This window comes from Callorhinchus milii, unplaced genomic scaffold (assembly GCF_018977255.1).
Source record: "Callorhinchus milii isolate IMCB2004 unplaced genomic scaffold, IMCB_Cmil_1.0 Scaffold1, whole genome shotgun sequence".
Classification (NCBI taxonomy): Eukaryota; Metazoa; Chordata; class Chondrichthyes; order Chimaeriformes; family Callorhinchidae; genus Callorhinchus; species Callorhinchus milii.
The window spans coordinates 91,546,147-91,566,802 of NW_024704742.1; the positions used below are offsets into that span (position 1 = coordinate 91,546,147).

The window sequence follows — 20,656 nt, forward strand, 5'->3', positions numbered from 1 at the left end:
ATATAAACACAGTACTTTATCAAGCAGGAAAGTGTGCTTCCCATCTGTTATCTTATATATAGATATACATATCTAATGATAATGCTTATTATAAATATTAGATGTACCAAAACATTCAATAGTAATAAAAATTATTTGTCCTAGACTAAAAACCTGTTTATCATCCAGTGATAGCTATACCTTTCAAAACAGTGTGAATGGGTAGCCCTGGGAAGCTGCTGCAATTTTGAGCCCCATTTCTCACTGCCTGAAATTGCCTGTGTTGGTTCAGCCCTGGGTCAGTACAGCCCTGTTTCGGCTCAATGTTGGCTCAGTTGAGCACTGGCTCGGAATAGCGCTGATTTGTTTCAGCACTGGCTCAGTTTGTTCAGCCTTGGATTATTCCTTCCTTGGTTCTTCTGAGCCCTGTTTCAGATCAGAACTGTCTCAGTTTTCTCCTCTCTCTCTCTTACACCCAGGCTCTGTTTTCATTTTTTTCTAATTTAATTAAGATTTATCCTTTTTTTAGGAAGGATTCACCCAGCTTTCCTCCAAAGGCAATTTGTGCATTCTTCGCATTTATCATTTTGTTTATAAAAGTCTGGCATTTAGCTCTCCTGATGTATGAGTGAGTAAAGATGGACTGGCAGGTTGGTGGTTTCAGTGTGAAGGCCTGTGATGAATTAATAGATCTCAGCTGGAGCAAGAGTTGTGCCTCGGTTAGGGACTGTAAAAACAATCAGTCTTCCTATGCCTGATAACTGTCAAGAGACCCTGTTGGAAGGTGTGTGTTGAGATTGGGTAAGGATAGCATCAGGCTTGACTGTGATGTTCCCTGGAGATAAATCTCCTGCCAACATTCAGTGTCAAGGCTCGCACATAAATAATGGCCACTTGGGCAAGTTTCTGAATGGTGACAAGAAATTGTGGACAAGCAACCTCAGTGGAAAGGAAATGGAATCAATGTACCTCAGGCAAGGAGAATATTTGAGGTTTTATTGTACACAAGAACATAGGAATGTACAGGAATAGAAAAAGCTTGAATCGTGTTCTGAGCTGAAAGAAAATTAAATAAAAATCTACCCTATTCAATCTCTTGTGTCCTTCAATTTATTACGTCACCAATTAACTGTAAATAATAATAATCACTGCATTTGTTATTCAGCCTTGGGAGGAAATGTTTCAAAGCGCTTCATAGGACTTACTGTAAAGGCTGGTGACTTTATATTGCGTAGTATCCATCATGTCATAATAATAATAATAATAATCCTTGCATTTGATATAGCGCTTTTCACGTCGGGAGGATGTCCCAAAGCGCTTCACAGAACACACTGTAAAGTGAATTGACTGTATATTTGTGGGCGAACGCGGCAGCCAATTGCGCACAGCAATGTCCCACAAACAGTCGTAGATTGAAAATGACCAATTTATTATTGTTTTGTTTTTTTGGAGGGATTATTATTAGGCTCTGTGTGGAGTAAGGAAACTTGCCCAAATTTGACAATGGAAATTACAGCAAAGTTTGATGCTGTTCTTACCTGAAATTCAGACAGACATTTATCAGTCTGGATAGTGATCAGGAACAGGAATATTAGCAGATATTTTTACACTCACTAATCCAAGAGTACTAAATATCATGTGAATGGATTCACAAATATCTCAGTTCAAAACCTACTGGTCCCAAGTATGATAATGTCTCTAAGTGCTTCACAAAATTTTTCTAGAAAATGGGAATGACTGTATTTTTGGCCAACATGGCAGCGAATGACTACATTTTTATCTGGAGGATTGTTAGCCAGGACACCACATGTAAAGGAGTGCACCTCCATCAGCGCAGCATAACTCACACCCCTGCCCCCCCATCCCATCCCCCAGCACTGGAGTGGCAACCTATGTTGTGGGGGCAATGGCTTGATGTGGGGCTTAAACCCAAATGCTACCAACTATGCCAGACTGACACCTACCTATTTTATGTTTAAATACAATTTATGGTGCATTCTCGCAGTAGTTGAAGGTCATAAAATCCATGTATAAATGGTATGGATTATATTACTGTATTGCCTCAGTGGGGAGTGGCCTAATGCTGTTACAAGTGATTGCCCACAATTGGCTCATGGCTACCAACATAAAAATGAATGTAAGCTTACCGACACGAAAAGCACACGTTTTTGATGACGTACTTTGCGATTTAGCTTTTTAAAATTTTGCTTGTTTGACTAGTCACTTGAGGTTTTTGTGAGAGAGCAACACAATCATTTAATTTCAGTCCAAGGACAAGGTAAATTGTCAAGGTCAAGGTTAATTGATGCACAATTTACTGCAACAAGAATCGCAGGGCCTAGGTGTCACTCTTATGTCTGAGTGTTCTTACATGAAGAATGTACATCTTGTTGATCACATATCTCAAATAGCTAGTATACTGAAACTAATTAAACCAAAGCTGCAAACTATACCATTGCTCCATGTATGTGTAAAGAGAGAATAAATATTTGCCAAATATTTTTTCATGTGACGGTGCTCCTTTAACATCCTCTGATGGTGTGAGGCTCATGGCATCTGTGAATTATGATACTTTAAACAAGTAAAATAAACCTTGACCCAGCATTAAGTGCACTTATGTTTGATTTAAGGCTTTGTGTCAATTTTTTACATTTAGGTGGAGGGCAAATTGACCTCAGGAGGTGTTGTGAGAAGTAGATCCAGATGTTTTTTTATTTGACCAGTGTCACATCATGGCCCCATAGTCATAACTACACAGCACAACATACATAAATGTCATTACAACTGGTTTAGAAATTAGTCAGAAAACAAACCAAGAGTGACTGGAGTTTAGGCACGAAGAACATAATGGTGATTGTATCTTACATATGGATCTATTTAAGCACCAAGAAAGTCATGCTCTTGACAAAAGTTATGTTTTATGTCTTTAATTGTGAAAAAGCCAAGTTCACCTAACTCAGAACCTACATCCCCTCCTCTGCACACACAGACACACGCCTCACTGTCCTGTCTCTAAAATTATTAAATATTTAGCGAAAGCATGGTAAGTTCTAGAATATTTGTGTAACATACCTTTAAATATAAGGTGGCAGATGGTGGTGCACAATTTGCCTGACATGTTTGCCTACAAAATACAGTCACTTTGAGACATCTTCCGAATGTGAAAGGTGTTATATGAAATGCAAGGATTATTATTAATTTGATGTGTGAGGTAGAATCTATGATAATGAGAAGTTTGGCGGAGTCTCCAAAAGAAGCCAGCCAGATGGGCCCAATGGTCCTTTTCGATTCCATGATTTGTGTGCTAGTCATTCTAGACTTCAAAATTCCTGTGCTTCTTAATATTGGGAACCAGGGATCAAGTCCCTGCTTGGAGCAAAGTTATTTTCCCAAAACACCGCAACTGTGATTGTTAAGACTGCTAAAAGACTTTAAGGAGGATTCTGAATTACATAGATGGGCATCGAACTATAAAATTGGCCAGATCTGGCATTAGTGAGAGAAACAAAGGCCACACGCTTTGAATCAGAGTGAGATTCGAGAGCAGAGAATTGCAAGATTTTTGTGACAAAGAGCATGGATGCAACAGCTTTTGATGGTATATTCATGTATATATACACATGTATATGTTGGAGGGGTCGGAGGACCATTGGAAGCCCCCAAACAATGGATCTGCTGCAATATAATAAGCTGCCTGGTTTGTCACAGAGGAGCAGGACTTGAGAAGGCTTAGACTCATTAGGAAGGTGTGACTGAGCTGTATCATTTGCTTCATGAAGGCCTGCAGGAACAGGAACAGTTCATCATTAGGACTGGACAAACAGTGCAAACAGTACCAATAGACGTCACCACTGCATCAACTGTTATACAGCTGGGACATTTTCAGACACCACAAAGACCTCTCCAGAGTGAGCCAACTTGTTGTACATCACCTAACACACACACCTCAGTCTTAGGGGGGATCAGAAATATCATCAGTTCCACAGTACTGCTGGAGTCCTATATTCATTGAGAATAATTCACTACTTTCAGTAACCATTAAAGCATCCCATCCACCACAAACCCAACAGAAGGGTTGCCATATATCAACATGCAGATAATGAAAGGGGTGGGAACCATGCTTGCTAATCCCAGGAGGAGCTCATAATTAATGTATTCTAAGGGTATCGACTGTGATAGAAGGATGGATGATGACTGGCTCTTGGGGATACGTGTAAGTGGTGAATCCATAGCTTATAGCCATATTGACTAACACTGGTTATAAGCTGTGTAGGCAATAAACAGAAGAAGACTATTAATTCAGACCGCAGGGTGCAAGATGTCATAACTCAAAGAAAGATTTCTAGCCGAGACCCTGCAAATCCTTGTGGATAAGGGTTACTGAAGTCAGTGTATTTTTGGGGGAGGGTTTGACTCTTCATTGTACTTACATACAGAGCACTACATGATGACATGAATATGAGTAAAATGACACTATTCTATCCTTCATTACATCTTTGAGTGCACATCACTTGAACTAAATAAGTCAAAATGAAATGCTGCACAAATGAATCAAGGAAGTTCAGATGTTTCTGCCCAACATGATAGCACAGTAATACTTCTGATGGACTGTTCAAGAAAGTGTGTCCTAAAATTTGACACTGTCAGCCTTAAAGTATTTTACAGTATGTCACTGGTAATGATGTGAGAAATTAGGCCAGTAGCCAATCAAATCCCTGGCGTTTCAGGTTTGACAGCCAGACTAGTCCCTTAAAGATCTTATATATCTATAAAAGTGACATTAATGATGCGGAACAGAGCAGTGTGTTTGATTAACTTCTTCATGTTTTATGGGATACCCGCAGCACCCCAGAGATTTGGAGCTTGATTCTTTTTTCTTGTGGTGTATTTCTCTCCTCTGGAGAGCCTTCCTGTGCGTATGCAGAACACTGTTTTATGATTTAAAAAGGGATCTAGAATGGCATATTTGCAAATTGGTTTCAAGTCGCTTATTGCAACCTCCACATTGCAAATATCATACTGCAAGATTCACATGCGATTCCAGAGCCAGCAACGTCTGAAATAAGCCAGCGAGCAAAACAGCTGTCCGTTTCCCACCAACATTTTGCGTGACAGCCTTCTTTTTAGGTTAGGCCAGCTTAAGAATCATAATTTGCCATTTTACGACTCTCGGGATCAGATGCTTGCAAACCAGTGATCATACATAGCGACTTGGCTTGCAGATATCACATGTTAGACAATGTCTTGCCAAATGAAAAGACTTCTGGGCTAAAGTAACACACAGCCAAGGTAAATGGTGTTTCACAAGCCAGCCTGATAGAAATGAGTGAGTTGGGCATGGATGGGCTCTTTCATAACGCTAATAAGGCAATGTAGCTCCTTTAGAAATAATTTGATGAAATAGATTTTTTATTTTTGAAAAGGGAGCTGAAAAGTTTTTAATATGTAATATCATAATAAATTGGTACATTTAAACAGGACTTTTGTAATTTTGGGGGTATCAGCTGGATGTCTGACACACGCGGATGCACATCACCATGCTTGAAGATCCAAACCAAACGGAGAGTTCCGTACGCTCATGGAAATTTCCCTGTGTCTGGAATGGAATGCGCACTCTCCCTGGAGGAACACACCCTGCTTATCTAATTCCGAAGAGTATTAGGCACAGGTTGGCAAGAGCCACGGCTTGAGGACCTCAAAATGTGTGCTGGGATACTGCTGGAGTTTAATCAGATAAAACCACATAGCTTCTTGCTGCTTATCCATCTAGGACCATCCTACTCATTAGGGTTTGGGCTTGTAGGGCTAGCAGGAACTGAATGGGAAAAATCAGAGCCAGGCTGCGTCCTGGAGACCTGTATTAGGAACCATCACATTCCATTGAGCAAAGAATTTTGTAAATACATTATTCACTGAACTGAAAAGTTACATGTTGAAATGACACATGAAATTACAAAGGAATTCATATTACATGAAATATGTAGCAGTATCTGTAATATGAGATACTGACACAGAAAACAAGTTACCATAACCCTGAACTGTCACAGATAGCAACTCTGAGACAATAATTTACCTGCAAAATATTGCAAATAATGCAAAAATAGGCTTTGCATTTATTGTCATTTTATTCACTTGGCTTATTTGTTAGTCTGTTGCTATTTTCAGCAGCAGATATTGTTTGGGCATACTGTGGAACACAAAGTCCACTCACATATTGCAGCCCAGCACCATTTTATAGCATTGGTTTGAAGGTGAGGAGCAAGCACAGAGAGAACAGACACATGTTTGGTTGTGGGATTTAAGAGAGGCCCTGCCCTTCCTGTAGCTGTATTGTGAGCATGTTTCACATCATTGTGATGCCATTGAAATTTGCATGCCGATGATTTATTTGGTGACTGTAAGCGTTAATGTGTGAGAGGAGAAACTATATCAGTTGTAAACCACCACTTCAGGTCAATTACACTTACAAAGTCTTTGTGTTAATAATAATATAACCTTGCATTTGATATAGCGCTTTTCACGTCTCAAAGTACTTCACAGAATATACTGTAAAGTGAATTGACTGTATATTTGTGGGCGAAACACAGCAGTCAATTGCGCACAGCAGTGTCCCACAAACAGTCGTGGATTGAGTGACCAAATTGTTAATAAAGGAGGTTGTAAATAAGGAGACCAAAGTGCTTTTTTTTTCTTGAGGGATTATTATCAGGCATGTAGAGTAAAACAATTTATATGTTCCCAAGGTCACAAGCTAAGTTTGGATGAAGAAGGCCGTTCAGCCTTTTGATCTTATCCTTTCAGAATACCCATGCTATCATCCTCCCATCACAGCATCAGTCTGTTTTTTTGAACAAGTTCAACATCCTGGCTGTAACACCCTTCCTGGTAACCCGTCCAGTTGTTAATCACCCTCGGGATAAGTAAATACTTCCTAGTATCTGTCCTGAAATTCCCATTTGCAATCCAAAACCTGTGTCCTCTTGTGCTATTGCTCAGTACATCTGGTAATATTGTTCTTTTCGACCGCGCCTTTGGTCACCTTCCTCCCTCTCACCTTGGCTCGGTCCCGGGATCCGTTACTGTAAAGAGCTCTGAGACAGCGTCCGGCGTGGAGGGCGCTATATAAATCCAAGTTATTGTTGTTGTTCTGGCTTTACCTTTTCAATCTGATTTAAAATCACATTCCTCCATAAGATCCCCTCTGATATGACTTCTCAAGACTGAAGATCCCTAGCTTGTCTAATCATTGTTCATAGCTCATTCCTCTAACATTATGAATCATCCTGGTTGCTGTGCTCTACACAGTTCCTGGGGGTTGGGCAGTCCCCCCCCCCTTATGTTACACTGCCCAGAAGTGCATGCAAAACTAGGTGGGGCTGATCAAAGCACTGCACAAATTGAGTATGATGTCTGGGGATCTGAACTCAACTGATATTGGAAATATAGCCAGGCATCCTGTTTGCCTTCTTCATTGCTGCCCACACTGTTTCGATATGGTCAGCAATATGTTAACTACAACACCCTTAGTTCTCTTTTAGCTTCCTGCTTGGGAAGTTCTATGTGCCGTGCCTTCTATTCTTAGTTCCTGTATGCAGAACCTTCATTTATCAGTGCTGAACTTTAATTCCCAGTTATCAGCCCATGTATATACCCTATAAATATCTATTTGTACCACCTCTGCTTACTCCTCTGATTCCTCTGCTGCCTTCTCTGTTCTTTCAACTTAATGCCAACTGCACATTTAACTACCTAATTTTGGGATCCAGACCATTATTATATACAAAGAATTGGGGGGAGGGGGTCCCAGTACAGAGTCCTGATGCACTCCACTTGATACCTGCCCCATTTTGACCTCGCTTGCCTGAAAAAGATCCTCTGCTTTCTTTCCTTCAGACAATTTTGAATCCATGTTCATTTCTTGTCCTTGATATCCAGGGCTACCAATTTGAAAGAAACTTCCATGTGGCACTTTGTTAAACACCTTTTGGAGTCTAGGTATACTATGTTGTATGGCTCCCCACAGTCAATTTGAGCCCTCAACAAGAGCCAGCCCTTCTGATCCTATGTTACCTATCATTTATTGGATTATTTTTATACATCTAGTCTTCAATTTTCTTTCTGATGATTGACTATATTATTTTCTAAGATCAGTTAATGGGTCTATAATTGCCAGAAGTAACTTTCTTCAATATAGCAACATCCACCTGCTTCCAGGCTATTGAAACCTCACCTGTGGTGATTGAATCCTTCATAATCCATCAGGTCTCCACAAATCTCCCGTCTTGTTTCCCTACATAATACACGGTACAGTACAACTGAACATAAGAACATAAGAATTAGGAGCAGGAGTAGGCCATTCGGCCCCTCGAGCCTGCCCCGCCATTCGATAAGATCATGGGTGATCTTCAGACCTAACTCTAATTATCTGTCCTATCCCCATATCCCCTAATCCCTCGTTTTTTAAAAACTCTATCAGTCTCAGCCTTGAAGATGTCCAAAGACTGAGCATCTACAGCCTTCTGGGGTAGTGAATTCCATAAGTTCACTACCCTCTGAATGAAGAAATGTTTCCTCAACTCTGTTCTAAAAGGCTGACCCTTAATTTTCAGACTGTGACCCCTGGTTACAGATTCTCCTACCAGGGGAAATAGACCCTCAGTGTCTACTTTATCCAGCCCTTTAAGAATCTTCTATGTTTCAATAAGATCTCTGTACTCTAGAGAATACAGCCCTAGTTTATTCAGCCTATCCTCATAGGTCAGTCCCCTCATCCCAGGAACTAACCTAGTGAATCTACGCTGCATCCCTTCTTGGGCAAGTATGTCCTTTTTTAAATAAGGAGACCAAAACTGCACAAAATACTGCACGCAAAACTGGGGGATTTGCTGCTTTTCAGCCCCTTGAGCCTATCTGGAATCTCAGCCTTGCTTATGTCAAGTCAAGTCCTGGTGCTCAAGCAATTTCTACTGGATGTTGGGGGCATGTTCTTAGTGTTCTTCCTGGTAAACCCCCTATAAATGGAAGTAGTCATTTAATATGTTCTCTTTCTGTTGCTAATTCTCTTTTTTAACCTCCTTAGGGGTTTAATGTCTTCCCTTACTACTGTTTTTTGCCATTGTGATTTAAACTCGCTGCTATGTCCCTTTTCTCTCCAGTCCCATCTTCAGTTCTCGTTTAACTTCGCTAATATATTTATGAATCTCTTCCTGTACAGTCTTATATTCAGCCCAATGGTCACCTTCTTTCTCCCTACAATCTTTGCAAACCCTTCCCATTTTTCTTTCAATATTCCTTTCAATTTTCCTATTGATCCATTTTGGAGTATTTTTATTTAATTTGCTCTGCTGCACTGGCTTTGTATTGTCTTGCATATCTGCATAATGTTTTTATAAGGAGTAAAAACCTAAGTATTACTCCTAGTCTATGTCACTTAGCTCAGCCCTCATATCCCTGACGTGTCCCTGTCTAAAGTTGAATACTAAAGTTTGGTTCTGCGCTTGTGCTGTTTCTCAAGTTAAATTGAATGTTATTGAGTTGTGATCACTGTCACCTGACACATTAGTAATTTGTACCCCATGAATAGTGTCCGAGTCACTGATTAAAACTAAGTCAAGAAGGGACCTACCCCTGTGGGGTCCCTGACACTGAGCCAGGAAGCAGTCATGCATTCTATTTCCAAGCTCAGAGCCCTTCCGTCTTGGATATCCACAGTTTATGTTGGGTTAGGTGAAGCCCCCGTCAGTGCTCCCTTCATTTTGTTATACTCATTCCTAATATTCTCATAAAGTGACAAATCATTCTACCAACTTTGTCTGTAGCAAACCCCAAATGTTCTTCCGAGCACATCTAACCAGAGGATCTCATACCATAATTGACCATACCAGCACTGCTGACTCAACTATTTATCATAGAATCCTACAGCACAGAAGGAGGCCATTCGGCCCATTGCGCCTGGGCTGGATCTTTAAAAGAGTTGTCCAATCAGTTCCACCATCTCACTCTTTCCCTATAGCCATGCAATTTTTTTTCTTTTCAAGTAAATATCCAATTTCCCTTTGAAAGTTATTATTGAATCTGCTTCCACCACCCTTTCAAGCAGCGCATTCCAGAACATAACAACTGGTTGCATAAAAAAATTCTCCTCATCTCCCCTCTGGTTCTTTTGCCACTTTACCTCCCACATGCCTCTCAGACATATCCCACCTTTCCTATCCCTCCTACATTTTCCACTTGCGTCCTTGTAAATTGTGTTCACTTTCATCATCCTGATTTTCCATGTCTCTTGTCATTCCCACCGCACTGTAATTACTGGTTACCACTAGTGCCTCCAGATCCACCATTTAATTTCAAGTGCTTCGAGCATTTATGCATATGGATTTAACATTACTTGTTACTCCCTTAAACTTCCTGCCTGGTTGCCTAGACTTGCTCTTTGGAGCTTTCTTGAGATCTTTGTGCTCTCGACTTAAGATGTTTGAATGAAACAAATGGGGTGATATAATAGCAGGTGTCACATCTGTAACAAGTAAATGTGCTCTTACTGGATGGAATCGATTAGTTCCTCCCCCAGATTGATTCCAGTCCTCTCTCTATCTGGTGGGTCATTGACACAATCTAAACTCTATATAAACCTATGAACACAACCCGTCTTCACAGAGGAAACCCGACAAGTCCTGACTCATGTCAAAGGAGGGCTTTTTTTTAACAGACAAATGAGACAGACTGCAGATCCATTGTCAAAACACCCAGAGACTAACAGTATATGGACATACGTTCTCTCCCACAATAAATCAATCAATACATAACTAAACCAGAGGGGAAAACATCAACGAAAGATCTGAATGGTGCGAAATGCAATTTGAAACACGAATTGATGCAAACCACAGCTGTGTCCGGGCTGGGAACCAGAGAGAGGACATTCAGGGGATATATTCTTTGCACTTTTCTCCCATTTAAAAAAAAACAATGCACTTCTCCACTCCCTTCACAACACATGTGGAATAGGGGGCGATCGGAAACAACACAGTGCACTGAATGCCAATCATCCCCGAAACCATCCGGGGGCAGGAATTATATTCAAAGAAATGCGCTTTTAACTAAAATTGATCAACGCCACTTTCATTCCCAGCTTTTAGGAAATAAGTACCAACAACACACAGTGCTTTTCCAGCATTGCAATGATCTCCTGAGATAAGGACAGATATAACTGTAATCAGTGCTGCAGATTATATACACTGACTACAGTCCCACTGGTTATTATTATTACTATTATTATTATTGATCACTGACTACCCATTATCATGATTATTATTATCATAACCGAGTTGCAACAAATTGATTTGAGGGGAGAAAAAAAAACTGACACCACCACACCACACAACAAGAGGTGGTCATTGAAACAGATGTTCTCGTGTTATAATCTGAGGCAAACGCACAATCTTCTTACCTGAGTTTGACAAGACGCAAACATAAATCACTAAACTTTTCAGCAGTTCCATTGCTTGATCAAAGCTGTTTCCAATCACTATTTCACATCACCAGATCCTTCAGTCCTCAGCCCCTATTCCAGATCTTGTGAGTCACTTCGATGTGTGAGTCCACTGTCTCTCTGCAACACAATTCAAACACTGCAAATAATGCGACAATCAAATAGTTCAGAAAGTTTGCTGATTGTTCCTCAGCAGAGAGGAGAGCAGAGCAGAGCAGAGCAGTGCAAAGGCGGATTCAGGATTATTCAATGCCAGGGAGTCGGTGACTGTTCCTTTTTCCTGTTTCCTGTGGGAATGGAAGAGCAACAGCCTGAAGTTACACACCACACACACACACACACAACTGTACACTCTGGAAACCTTGAAACGACGTGATCAGCTGCAGAAAACTGCCAGAAAACCAACAAAACTGTCCTATCAAAAAAATCATGTTTTTTTTTAGCAACTGGTCAGATATGATTAAAGTTGATTCCTGTTATCTTAAGGAGCTTCTTAGAATTTTATCTCTTTCTTTTAAGGGAGGGTCACGTTTTTGCTCAAATAAACCTAGTTACCTACCCAGAGAACAGTAGTTACTTTGTAACACCATAGACAAATGTCAATAAAGTATTATTTTACCCATACATTGGAATACTGAGTATTTATCAGGTACATTTTATCTTAGTTATGGGTCAGCCTGGCTCAGTTGTTATTCTCACCTCTGAGTCAGAAGGTTGTGTGTTAAAGCCTCTACAGGACTTGAAGCTCATACAGTTTAGGCTGTGCTGTGCTCTGCATTGTTGCAAGTGCCATCCTTTAGATGAAACGTTAAAGACCCCATGGCATTATTCCAACCAGAGAAAAGAGTTTCTCTTTCCCAGTGTCCTGGTCAACAATTCCCCAAATAAAATTGGTCATTCAATTTTTGCCTCTATTCACTCATAAAATACACACAGTCACACTACTTTACAGCATATGTTTGAAGCACTCTTGAGAAATCTCAATAAATCTCAATAAGGTGCTGTATCAAATGCAAGGATTATCAAATGCAAGACTACTTTACCTGTACTGTTTACATCTATATATAGTAAATACACAGTCACTACACTTCACAGTGTATTCTGTCAAGCACTTTGAGACATCTCAAAGACGTGATAAAGTGCTATGTCAAATGCAAGGATTATTGTTGTTATGGTGTATGCCCTTACTGGCCCAACATCGACTTGCCTGAGCCTTCTACATTCATGTTAGATGTGTTTTTGAATCCAATGTGGTAGTACAGCCTTAGTGAGAGACCAATTTTTATTTTGGGGATTGTTGGCCGGAACAAGCTCCCTTCTCTTTTAAAATAGTGCTGTGGGATCTTTAACATTCACCTGAACAGGCAGACGGGGTCTTGGTTTAGTGTCTTATCTGAAGAACGTACCTTCAACATTGAATTGAAATGTCAGCATAAACTATATGAATTCCAAGTCCTAACGTGGGGCTTGCACGCATAACCTTCTGACCTAGAGACGAGAGTGCTACCAACTGAGCCAAGCTGACACAGAATGCACACATGCATCTTGTTGCATGGATAATACAAGTCAAAATACATGAGCAATGGTACATGTGTTCACACAAACATAGCACAACTCTACCCAGGAGCACTTAGAGAACCAAGATGTAGTCTCTGCCACTTCAAACTACGCACAGTTATGACTCAGCAAACTGACATGTTTACAACACAGGATGCAAAAACATTACTGAGGAAGTTTCCTTCGTTGCTTCATTGCTGACTACAGCCATCTCCAGGGCAAACATCCGTCACTGAATTGGCCTCATGCTCACCATAACTCTCTCCTTTCTTCTCTTTCCTGATGTTTGAATAGAAGGCTGAATGGGCACAGTTAAGAAATAAGAAAAATACATTGTGGTTTTGGTTGAACTTTTAGTCAAATTCTTCAGAGGTGGATCCAGGTATTTGATTTGTTTTGCTGATAGCAGCTCTGCATTGACTGGAAACATTGAGCGAATTATCAATAATCACATTTAAATCCTTTCCCTGTTCCACCTCCATAAGTGGCACCCCCACACATTGTGTAGATGTTTCCTTTTGAAATCTGTTACCTTCATTGCCCGGCTACAAAGCTTGGTATCAACACCACACCAAGCTGGCCTCTCTCTTCACTTAGCGAACACAAGCCTTCTTCATGTCCCCCACTCTATCAGCCACACCATTTCCAGATTGGCTTTCAACCATTCTCTGGAACTTTATCCTGGAGACCCTCTGATTTGTTCCCTCTCCCCCTTCGTTCAAAGCACAACTCAAAACATTCCTCTGACCAAACCTTCATTCCCCTTCCTACCCACCTTGGCTCCTACCCCCAGATTAGGTACACATTTCGCAGCATCAATCACTTTGAGACTTACTCCTGATTACAAGATGCTATATAAATGCAACTTGTATCGAGAGCAATATTTAATATTTATTTTTGGTGAATATTTGTTAAAACCTTATAATAATAATAATAATAATAAACATAGCACATAAAACAAATAATAATAAACCATTCATTGGATATAGCACCTTTCACATGCTATAAGGGAGGACATCTCAAAGTGCTTCAAGGATTTACAACAACTTGCATTTATATAGTGCCTTTCATGTCGGGTGGCGTCTCAGAGCACTTACTGTGAAGTGTAGTGACTGCGTAATTTGTAGGTGAAAGTGGCAGTCAATTTGTGCACAGCAAGGTCCCACAAACAGCCATGAAGTCAATGACCAATTTTACTTGGGGGACTGTTGATCAGGATGCCTCATCTCCTCAGGCTGTACTGGAGTGTCAAAATTGATCATGAGTTCAAAGTCCCCCTACAGAACTTCAACCCATACTTTCTGACCTAGAGGCGAGAATCAGGCACGTGTCAGCCTGACTCAGTTAGAGCACACTTGCCTTTTACTAGTGAATTCTGGATGTATTAGTCAAAGTCCTTAGACACAGCTTCAATATAAACCTGCTCTCCTTTTCTCATTTTCCTTGGAAATAGATACAGATACATAAAAAGCATAGATGGGGAAAAGATTCCATCTGGGTCCAAATTCACTCTATTGTTATTATTATTATTATTATTATTATTATTTATATACCTTTTTAGAGCATCCAGGACTTGGCAAATTGATGAATTCAGTTTTCTTTGAAGTTGTTTTTCTGAAGTTGATCTTAAAATAACTTACCAAAACATGGTTTCAAATGAAGAATTTAAGCGCTCTAAAATGCTATACAGGTAGAGTAAATATAAGCCCAGGTGGAATTTTCCACAAGACTGTTTGTTCTAAAAAGACCATTACACTACCAGAGCCGTTCATTTTTAAATGGTACTGTGCTCAAACTCCCTCCCCGCGCCCCCAGTCTTCCCTCCTTAATTCCAGCACATTCTATTTCCCTCTTGAAATTGTCAACACTATCTGCTTTCATTGCTTATGTGGTTAAAGTAGATAAATCTAAATTTACAGTTCACCTTTCGACTGTGACCTTATCTTGTGGACCTCTTGACTACATTAAGCATGATAATGTTTACCGAAGCTTTAGTAAGATCACCCCTTAAATTTTCTCCTCTCGAATATAAAAAGTTTTTTGTACAGACTCTCTTTTTGAGCTCAAGTACCTAATCCTTATATCAACTGAATTGTTGTCCTGTCTTCAATGTCAGAGTGCCCTATTATAGTATGAACACTGGAATTATACACAGTAGAGATGGGATTGGGAATTTTTTGTATTAACCCACTATTAGGTGCTGTTATGTATGCTCTAGTTTTGCTTTTTATATACTTTATCAGCAATTTCAATACAATTTCCTTGTTTATGACTGTGAGAATTTACTGTTTGGAATATATTTCCATTGTTTATTTTCTTGTCCAGTTTCATGAATTTACAGTTATCCACATTAAACAACTTCTGACACTTATCAGCCTAACTATTTAATATATCTAGATGTGTCTATTCTGTCCATATGTTCTTTATTATGAGCAACCCACCAAATCTGTTATCATCAGCAAACTTGATCATTTTTGTTTCTGTTCCTACCTCCAAGTCATTTATGTGCACTGTAAACAATGGAGTGCACAGCGGTGAACCCCCAGAGACATCCTGCTAGTCACTGCCTTCCAATATGGAGCTCCATCAACAACTACTCTGCCAATTTTTCATCCACTTTAGAAGTTCTCCCTCCTCCAATTCTACCCTTGCAGAGCAATCACTCACAAATCACTGTGATGAAGACACTGTCTACTCACAGTGAAGAATCAATGACCTCTTTATTTACACCATCAAATACAATACCAAATATTGGTTGCAAAAGGTATGTAATAAAATATTAGATCACTTTCACTCACTTACTAGCTATGAAACAAATTTTCTTATACGTTTGTTTTGCCTCAGCATATTAAATGCAGGGATTACTCGTAGCCAAGCAAATCGGTATCACTACATTTATTGTGATGGGCGAATTGGGAGGACTGTCCCCCTGGTGTTCTGCTTTGTTATGGGGAATTCTACAATTTCCTCAGTGATGTATCAGTCTTTTTATTATCAGTTGTAATGCAACAAGGACCAATTATTTGTTATATTTAAATTGCAGCAAAATATCAGACAGTTCATATGGTCATCAAAACCAGAAAAAGGTTCAGGTGTTTACTGATAACACAGACATAATTTCTCATATGCATACCCAAACTGGGGGCTGCAACAGAAATCTGCCATGTAAGATTCTGATGCCAACTCAGTCCTTTTACCATATGTTTAAAGAATTGGGAATCTAACTGAAGAGCAGTGTTTACATAAGATCTTGGTGAAGAGCTCTCGTAAAAATTGTTGAAGCCTACCTTATGCATCAATTTATAATAATAATAATAATAATAATCCTTGCATTTGATATAGCGCTTTTCACATCTTCTAGATGTCCCAAAGCGCTTCACAGAATATACTGTAAAGTGAATTGACTGTATATTTGTGGGCGAACGCGGCACCCAATTGCGCACAGCAGTGTCCCACAAACAGTCGTGGATTGAAAATGACCAATTTAGCAACCTTATTATATTTAACTCACTGAATGGTCAATTGCATGCTGGCGACAGACTGCTCCTCTCTTCAACATCTTTTTCAATAAACACACCAAGAAACTGGCCATGCACTGAACTTCTGGTTCATGGCATTGGACTGTTAGTAGCCTAATCAGCCTAACCAACCAAAACAATCAAGTAAAACTGATATACCACTAACTAGCAGTCTATTATGCAACATAGGGATAAAGGAGATGGTAAGGGAGGGGATACCACCTTCACACAAGTAGAAGTCAATGATTGTGTTAAATATCATATAGTTGCTGATTTAAATATGTTAACTAAAAACATTGTAATTTGAAGCCAATGAGAAGGATGTTGGAGGCAGAGGGAGCGGTCTGACCCAATGTTCCTCCGATGTTTTTCATCAGACAGATTGGGTATAATTATGGATTCGTCTCAGCAGATTCAAGAGAGAATTGGATAAACAAAGAAATCACTTGAGGGGAATGTGAGAAATAGTAGTGCACAGCCATTTTAGTTTGGAGCCAGCTAGATGGGTGTCTGTTATGGATTTCACATTCTTTCACTGAAATCCAACCTTCACAAACAAAGATATTGGCAGTCATGTACTTAACTGTGAAATGACTTACCCAAATCAACACCAACTTTTCCATCTAATTTGTGAAGCTTTTAGGAATAAAAAAGCTGGAGGGAGCAAATAACTTTCTTTGTGACGACAATAGCTGTTGAGAAGAAAAAAATAAATGAAAGGGTACTCAAAAGTGTGAGGGCAGTTATACAGTAAGGTTAATTGGGAGGGAGGGGTGGAAGGGTGGGGTTGGTTGAGCAGGGTCTCTTTTGGACTGAGTTGGCTCCAAGATGACGGACCTAGCAATACATTAATGGAATTAAATCAATCCTCTATGGCGGTCTCAGTAGTCTGATATGTGATGCAGGCAGGTCTGTAGTACTTACTCCAAGGTTCTGTTGATTATGGACCAGCCTGCCTAGCTCCTTAACAGGTCTCGGAGGAACACATTAATCGCTGACAGCTAGGATTCTTTCCATTCGGCTCCTGTTAATTTTGTAAGCCGAAGCCCTAACAAGTCCAGTTATCCTAGCTGAACAAGAAGATCATCAGTGTGAACAATGATATGCTGCATGGTTTTAGTTGATTAAACTCCAGCATTAACACATTGCACTGGGTTCTCCAACCTTTGACTCCTACCAACCTGCGCCTAAATTCTCTGGAATTCAGTAAGCAGGGTGTGTTCCTCCAGGAGAGAAATAATAATAATAATAATAATCCATGCATTTGATATAGGGCTTTTCACGTCTTCTAGACGTCTCAAAGCACTTCACAGAATATGCTGTAAAGTGAATTGACTATGTTTGTGGAGGAAACGCGGCAGCCAATTTCGCGCAGCAGTGTCCCACAAACAGTCGTGGATTGAAAATGACCAATTTATTATTGTTTTGTTTTTGGAGGGATTATTATTTGGCGTGTGGAGTAAGGAAACTTGCCCAAGGTTTCGCCCTGCCTGGAATTGAACCCAGGTGTCTCGCTTGCAAGGCAAGTGCTCTAACCACTGAGCTACAGGGCTCCACAAAATGCACACTCCAGAAAGGGCACACTCCCCACCAGACAGACAGAAACATATGTGGAACTTTTAGTCATTGATGTAGAGACTCTCAAGCTTGCTGCTGGTTTTCTGTGAAAATCAGAAACCTAATTGACCCCCAAAAAATATAGTGAAGGAAGAAAGCTTACCTAACTTCTAAAGGATGGAACTTATTAAAATGAACCGTTACTGGTGAGGTTTCTACAGTAAATGATAGCCCTACTATATTTAATGTAGAATTGTGGAAGGTAGGGTATAATTAATAAATAAATGCATTATTAAATATTTATTGAAGAGTCAAACATTTTTTAGCATCTATACAATTTATTTGCAAGGCACAAGAAGGTTCTGTAAACAAACTGAGCAAGGTAATTGGACTTATAATGTAGCAAGAAAAAAAAAGGGCCAGATTGCTTTTGCTAGGAATCAATCTTTTGGGGATCTGAATTTTTTAGGCATTTATGTACATTTTTATTCTGTTTAGTTTGACTAAACATTTGTCCTTCTAAGCCTATGAATATAACTTTTAACAAAACGTTGTGATCATAAACATGGATAAATATTTTCAGGTCTATATTTTGTGACTAGTTTGAACATTATTTTTTCATTCTTAACAGTTTACCATGTATCATGACTTTTTATTGTTAAGCATTGTGCCATAGGACAGCTGGAATCAGTACCCAACACTCAGGATTAACTACTGACGAGGTGGGACGTGGGGAAGGAAATCCTGCACTGACATATTGCTAATGTCAAGACGTGCAGGCTAAGCCCCCTACCCGGTACACTAGAAAATAATTTGGGAAAAGGGTGTGAGAGAATCCTTCTACAATGTAATTTAAAATTACTTTTAAAAACAGTGACCAGAATTTTCTAATTATGCTTATTGACCTTCTTAAGCATAGTTCAGAGCACAATCTATCAGGCAAAAAAAAATAATTTACAACATTTGTAGGATCATACAACAAATTCCAATTCAGAATAGACTGTTCAAAGTAATACAATCAAGATGGGATAATTTATGGGTCTACATAAATATCTTACACTTGAAATAAAAAATAAGGTTGAGACTCAAAGTACTTGATTCACTGATAACCTTCATTACATACGATGTGAATTTTAACTGAAGAATTCAAATTGCCCTTCATGTTTCTCAGGTTGCAGGATGGTTGTAAAAAGAATGCAAGAAATGTATGGTTCAATTCATAGATGCTCAAAAATATTGATTGCTGGTAGATTTCTGGGTGTCGACTAAGGAATATAAATAATAAAAATAATAATAATCCTTGCATTTGATATACCGGTTATCACGTCTTCTAGATGTCTCAGATCACTTCACAGAATATACTGTAAAGTAAATTGACTGTATATTTGTGGGTGAAACGCAGCAGCAAATTGCACACAGCAGCTTCCCACAAACAGTCGTGGATTGAAGTCACCAATTTCTTATTTTTTTCTTGAGGGATTATTATCAGGCAGGTGGAAACTTGCCCAAGGTTTTGCCCTGCCGGGAATCGAACCCAGGTTTCTCGCTTGCGAGGCAAGTGCTCTAACCACTGAGCTACAGGAATCCACATATAGGATATGGTGAAAGGGCAGGTAAATGGGACTGAAAAGATTGCTTTGGGACCTCCTCCCGACATGAAAGGCGCTCTATAAATGTAATTTTGTTGGTGTTGCAAAAGAGCAGGCACAGGCATGATGGGCCGAATGGCCTTCTTCTGTGCTGTAAATTCGAATGGTTCTATGGTAACGGTCGTCTCTTACGGTTATGATGGCTCCAACAATTTCTTCCAAAGAATTTCATGAATATGTTTTACTTTCAACTGAAACAGACGCAGTTTAGATTGACTTTTGCTGAAATGGTTTATTGGATAAGACTTGTCATTGTGCTCACATATCTTGTACTCTCTGAATGGTACTTCCCAGATTTACAAGAATGCTTGAAGTAGCTGATGTGGTAAAGACATCCAGTTCTACTGTACTGAAAGCAAAATATTTAACCCGGCTGGCTAATACATATCTGCACTAAATACATGTCACCTGCATAACATCAAATACTTCTTAAAGCAAAAATTGAAAACAACAACTCTGTAATGTGAAAAAAAGTTTATTCCACCATGAAATAAATGTAACAAGAACAATGTGAGTTTATACTGGTATGGAAATTTCTCATTGGTATGTTAAAAGAAATTGAAATGAGTCACTTCAATATCCTTCCAGATTAGTCATGAAAGAGTCCATGTCAGTTCCTGGAGTTCTGAAGGCCTTCTTGCAGTACTTTGTTGTACTCAGCAAGTTGTTTTGTCACATTCTTCACAATTGGCCGGTAGTCACTCTCCATACCCTTTGTGGCTATGACTGATGACCAGAGTTAAGGAAATGACAAAAAGAATCAATGTCTCCTGAGAACGAAACAGATTACGTGTGAAAAAGAAAAGGAATTGTACTATGTACTACATACTGTATCACAAACACTTTATTGACGAAACACCAAGTATTTCCACAATTTCGCTGAGGATCAGACATTGGTCGATATTAGA

At 39.5% G+C, this 20,656-nt stretch overlaps 2 protein-coding genes across 4 annotated transcripts in view; both read right to left on the reverse strand.

The window, feature by feature from the left end:
* Positions 1-11,719, reverse strand: part of tek (TEK tyrosine kinase, endothelial) — a 48,267-nt gene extending 36,548 nt beyond the window's left edge. Inside the window, exon 1 of the mRNA XM_007892573.2 lies at positions 11,426-11,719. Coding sequence (XP_007890764.1) covers positions 11,426-11,477 — 52 coding nt within the window. The 5' untranslated portion in view covers positions 11,478-11,719. The remainder of the gene's footprint in view (positions 1-11,425) is intronic.
* An 8,488-nt stretch (positions 11,720-20,207) lies between these two features.
* ift74 (intraflagellar transport 74) overlaps positions 20,208-20,656 on the reverse strand; it is a 41,102-nt gene continuing 40,653 nt past the window's right edge. For all 3 annotated transcript variants that reach the window (XM_007892572.2, XM_007892570.2, XM_007892571.2), the window contains one exon: positions 20,208-20,474. In XM_007892572.2, the coding sequence (XP_007890763.1) occupies positions 20,359-20,474 (116 nt within the window). In that variant the 3' untranslated portion in view covers positions 20,208-20,358. The remainder of the gene's footprint in view (positions 20,475-20,656) is intronic.